We start from the raw sequence: 5859 nt of genomic DNA on the forward strand, positions 1-5859 counted from the left end.
CACACACACACACACACACACACACACACACACACACACACACACACACACACACAAATACTGTTGATAAAGCACAATGTTTAATGAGGCATCAACAGTGCAGTAAACCAAACCCACCCTGAGTCACACAGTCTGTAATCTCACACAGCAACAGCTCTGCTCTAATGCATGCACAAGCGCACACACACAGACACACACACACACACCCTCATTCACTCTTTAGCACAGTCAGCAGGCCAGAGGAATGTTTCGCTACATTACATTTCAAATTGACTTTGCAAAGCTGTGAGAGAATATTTTTGTCTCCAAGCATTCAAACCCCAGCAGAGACATTAAAACTCTCTGTTCTCTCAGCAGTCCACACTTCTGGAGACACGAGACCCTCGACATCTAGAGATGCAAGACCCTCGAAGACCACTCCTCTCTCTGACATTTAAGTGTCAGGTAACTAAAAGTCATCAAACAGCTCAGAGACGCTGACGCCACACATGATTTGGCACAAAAAACAAACTGCATCAACATTTAGACCTGGTGAATGATGCAGAGGGTAGAACTGTTCAGATCTGCACCCCCTGCCCCCACCCACAATCAGGAACACACAGACAGCACCAAACTAAACCCATAGAAAATATACACAATTGTACTGAAAATATATTAGAGAAAAATAGTTTGAGGCTATTTCTTTCAGATTCTATACAAGTCAAGCCTTTTCTATTATAAATATCTTCAGCTTCAACTGGCAGATAAAAAGCCGTCTCCCTCGATCTCCCTAGACTTTAGTATTTTGGTTTTATTCTCTTTAGAGAATGGGGAGAAAAATACTCACATATCCCAGAAATACTCCACCAAAAACATCAAGATAAAAAAAAATTAAAAACAAAACTAGAAAGTTCAAATGACTGAAGGGTTTGTTGAAATGATGTGTGCATAGATTATTTGTCTCATTCAGATTAATGAATCTAAACAGATCCAGATGATTAGAAACAATCATGCAGAGAAAATGGAGAGTTTACACAGCGAAGATGCAGAACTTGAAAAACTAACCAAACTAAGAATAAGGCTTTTATTTTGAAGGTAAGTATTTATAATAAAGACATAATTTTACCAAAAGGAAAACTAAACTTTCCTGAGTTCTGATGGTGGCCCGGCCTTAATCACTATGGATGTTTTTAAAGACAGACTTTCTGGAGGTTTTGGTGAAAAAATCAGATCTTTATAAGGTTTGTTTTTGGTTGTTCTGTGTGGACTGGACAAACCATCACATGGATCATTTCAGAGGTGAGACTAAACCGCAGCCCCACCTGAGAGGGAAATGATGTCAAAACAACAAAACAAACCAAAAAAACAAGCTAAAACTGTTTGAAGATCTTTAGAGAAAACAGATTCAGTCATTTTTGACAGAGAGATGAGCTTAGCGCTCGTTCAGCTTTCTTTGCTTTAAACAGTGGATGTGTTCTGTACGGGTCAGAGCCACAGGACAAGCCTGTCAGTGTTGCTGTTGTAAAAAGAAAAAAAAGTCATTGTAATTACTTTGAAAACAACCTTCTTTTGAACATCTTAACTGTCCACATATGTATTTAGAATTTTCTTATAAAACTGCATCTTTTCTGCCTTTTCAAGTTTCTAAAACAATTGGTCCATTTTCTCTGTCATGATGTTCATTGTGTTTCCCAAGATGTTGGTACCAACAGGTGTTCTAAAACAAATTAAAATCTTTAAAATGTTAAAATGTATTTACGTATGTAACTGAATTTACCTGATTGATAAAAAAATATTCCTTTTGACTCATCTTCTAGAAAAACTTGATTTAAAAAGCAACTGCCTGAAAGTCAGTCTGGTTTTCTAAAATTTAGCTTGATATTTTTCAGAGATAGGAAAGAAATCCACTTCTGATGAGTTCAGTTCCCTCTCTGCATCCTGAACTGAAATAAAACAGTTACTGTGGAGGATGCAGACTGAAGTCAGTGGGCAGGTTTGGATTGAAGCTTCAGCACCGCTGTTGTTCACGTCAGGAGCGGCTGTTTGAGGGGAACCTCCTCTACCAGAGCCTGCACCGTGATGCACACCTTCACCAGGCCCTTCTCCTCCAGGATGTGGTGAGGAAGACACAGTTTGTCCTGGGAGGAAACAGTTGGACAGCAGGGACAGAGATGTGGGACAGAACAGAGACAGAAAAGAGTAAAGGAGCAGAGGTACAAAAAGAGACACAGCAGCACAAGATTTAGACATAATGTCTGTGAAGTAGGAAACATACAGAGGTGACCCATTCCACTGGAATTGTAAATAAAAGTTTTTTTTATGGTCTGCATTCTAATAAATAAATAAATACATCTTCCAGGAAATAGTCTGATCCATAAAAATAAACACTCTTGGCAGATCATTTATTTGGCTGTGGTCACCACAAGTAAAAATAAAACCTGAATTCCAATAAAGATGGGACATTGTGCAAAACATATCAATAGAATACAATGATTTGCAAAATCTTTTCAACCTATATTCAACTGAATACACTACAAAGACAATATATTTAATGTTCAACTAAATAAAATTTATTGTTTTTAATTCGATGCCTGCAACACATTCCAAAAAAGCTGGGACAGGGGCAACAATAGTCTGGTAAAGTTGAGCAATGCTCAAAAAACACCTGTTTGGAGCATTCCAAAGGTGAACAGCTTAAATGGAAACAGATAAGTGTAATGATTGGGTATAAAGGGAGCATCCATGAAAGGCTCAGTTGTTCACAAGCAAGGATGGTATGGAGGTGGGGGTGGGGGATGTTAATGCCCATGGCATGGGTAACTTGCACATCTGTGAAGACATGAYTAATGCTGAAATGTACATACAGGTTTTGGAGCAACGTATGCTGCCATCCTAGCCACTTCTTGTTCAGAGACATTCCTGCTGATTTCAGCAAGACAATGTCAAGCCACATTCTGCATGTTTTACAACAGTGTGGCTTCGTAGTAAAAGAATGCAGTTACTAGACTGGCCTGCCTGCAGTCCAGACCTACCTTCTATTGAAAATGTGTGCTGCATTATGAAGCACAAAATACAAGCTGGACCGTTCATTCTCATGTTCGACAAAAGTTTTAATAAAGTTTTAATAAAACAGATGGACGTATGCAGACATATTTAGAGGATGATTGTGTGACATCAGGGTATTTTGGTTCCTGGGTGTTATGGCAATTATTTATCTAACAACAGAGACAGAAATACGCTGGTCAAGAATGAAGGTACTCCGTGGGATGATCAGCTGAGTTTTATTGCAACAACAGGAACACAGAGAACGTGGCCTGTCTCTGTGCCTCTCTGTCTGTCACTCCACACTGCTCACTGTCTAACTCTGTTCTCTGCCGAACTCTGTTGCACACTGTGTCTCGAGAGGCCTCATATACAGCATTCTGTCATCTAACATCGTGTGAGAATGAACAACCAATCATAACCTGCCCCATCCTGATACACGGAAATAGGTCAACTTGATGCTGACGTCCGGAAGGATATCACAAGATATGAACAAGTGTTCATATCTTCAGGAACAGGAACAAGTGGTCAGTGTCAAGGTGATACAGAAAATAAGTATTCCACAACACTGGGGAATGCGAGAGCAGACGACCTGTTGCTCATAGCACTGCTCTTCCTACACATAAAGAAATCACTTTTTGTCTTGAATCTAGGGTAAAAAACAAATAAGTGTGTATAGGTCAGTGTTTTATTAAGGCAAAAAAAAACAACAACTWTGTATCCAGTAACTAATAATAGGTTCAAGCAGTTGCCACTACAGTTGCAGCTCGAAAGTCATGTTGGTATTAAAAGTATTGGAACAGTATTAAAAATGTMTTAAATTTAACTTAATGGACTGAAACTGGTCCGAGTTAAAGGAAAGACGGATGAAGCAAAATCCAGGGAAATTCTTTAGAGAAACTTCTTTCAGTTTTACAGATTTCAGACTGGAACAGAGGTCCTCCTTCCTGCAGTACAATGACCCTGAAGAACACTCCACTGGTCCGAGGAGAACCAGTCAAATGTCCTGGACTGGTCCAGTCAAAACCCAGACCCCAGCCCAACTGAGAATCTCTGAACTGTGCTCATGAAGAAGGGGCTTTAGTGTCCTCAGTTCCCAAATGCTTATTGAGTTCTATTAAAAGGAAAGGTGATGTAACACAGAGGCAAAAAATGCCCGTCCCAGATTTTTTGGAACATGTTGCAGGCATCTAATTCAAAATGAGTACCAGTAAATATTTGCAAAAAACTATAAAGTTTATCTGTTTGAACATTAAATATCTTGTCTATGTAGTGTATTTGAGTATAGGATTTGCAAATTTGTATTGTATTGTATTTGTATTCCAATTTGGGGATTGGGGTTGTATTGATCCAGAAAAAGAAAAAAAAAACTGATTTGTTTGTCAATGAGTGAATCTGACTCATATTGGTTTTAAGCCCATGTGGCTCCCAGATTACACCCAGATGATTACTGATACTCTGATTTGAACTTACGTCCATAAAACACACCTGCCCTCTGCAGGACCATAACCATCAAGAACATTTATGTTTAAATATTTTTGTCCCCACAGAGTCCCTTGTGACCGTGATCATGAGGACTCATTGTCAGGACTACTGAAGATAGGTTTTAGATGGGTTCTCCAATGTGATGGTGAACAAAAACCTACAGCAAGGAAACAAACAAACATCTAAGGATGTAGCTCATTGAGTCATAGAGTGGTCTAACCAGAGGGAGGTGAAGTTTGTATAAAAGTGATGTTTGCCAAAGTCCCTCCTGACACGTGACTAAAACTGTTCTTCCAACAAAGTATCTAGTCATCTGAGGATCAATTGATCCTTTTACAGTTTCTATGAGTTTGCTCTTTTTTCTCCATTAAATTTAAAATCTAATTAAGGTTAAAAACTAGTCACTGTTTTGTAAACAAGCAAATTTGTAAAATGATCAAATAATAAAATCATTGTTTCCTTTAATATGAACCAAAACTAAACAAAAGACGGACATTTTGTCATATCTTTATTAGTGTTGGGCACATTAACGCATTATTGCATTAATGCAGCTGACGCTTATTGGCAATATTTTTTTTAACTCGTGTTAATGCAGTTATTTATTTCTTTATATTTATTCCTCAGATCTCTGTTTACTGGGAAATTAACACATACACAGGCACACACAAACAGTGATTATGGTGGGGAGGTGGGATGTTGATCACTATTGGCTTTAGATGGTCTTTGTTGCACGTCTCAACCAATAAGAGCCTTTGTTGTTGAGTCATTGTGGCTGCGAGCTGCAGCCAGGGTAGAAACACGGCCGACGTCACCAGATTATTTATTTTAGGGCCCTTTTTATTTGAAAACGTTTCTCAATGGCGGGCTTGAAAAAATTAAAGTTCCCTGTAAGTGCTGCAACGCTTAAACTGTCTCACCACGGAAGCAGTTTGAGTCTGAAAAAAGAATTACACGAGGAAAGAAAGATAGATACTAAGGTCACAGTTATCAGCAAAAATAAACGAAATAAGCCATAAGAAGATAAAAAAAGAAAAAAAAACTGTACATAGTGTCACACATGGAGTGTATTGCAACATATAAACCTACACATTCAGTCATAGTAGAGTGATCGTTTCTAAAAAAAAATTAATTGCGATTAATCGCAAAAATTTCTTGAGATTAATCATGATTAAATTTTTTAAATCTATGCCCAGCACTAATTTTTACTGATTTGTTTTATCAGTTTTTGGAAAATCAAAACGTTGACTCAACCTGGACTTGGGGCAGAACTCTGAACGTCAGTACTGATGAATGTTATGGACTTCACTGTTATCAACTAAGAGTCATCTGGTTGAAGTCTGACAGGTATGATGT

At 38.3% G+C, this 5859-nt stretch overlaps 1 protein-coding gene across 3 annotated transcripts in view; it reads right to left on the bottom strand.

Annotated features, from left to right (window-relative positions):
• Nucleotides 1–67: 67 nt before the first annotated feature.
• lrch1 (leucine-rich repeats and calponin homology (CH) domain containing 1) overlaps nucleotides 68–5859 on the bottom strand; it is a 132836-nt gene continuing 127044 nt past the window's right edge. For all 3 annotated transcript variants that reach the window (XM_014027490.1, XM_014027491.1, XM_014027492.1), the window contains one exon: nucleotides 68–2117. In XM_014027490.1, coding sequence (XP_013882944.1) covers nucleotides 2004–2117 — 114 coding nt within the window. In that variant the 3' untranslated portion in view covers nucleotides 68–2003. The remainder of the gene's footprint in view (nucleotides 2118–5859) is intronic.

Source organism: Austrofundulus limnaeus, unplaced genomic scaffold (genome assembly GCF_001266775.1).
Source record: "Austrofundulus limnaeus strain Quisiro unplaced genomic scaffold, Austrofundulus_limnaeus-1.0 Scaffold653, whole genome shotgun sequence".
In the NCBI taxonomy this organism is placed as follows: domain Eukaryota; kingdom Metazoa; phylum Chordata; class Actinopteri; order Cyprinodontiformes; family Rivulidae; genus Austrofundulus; species Austrofundulus limnaeus.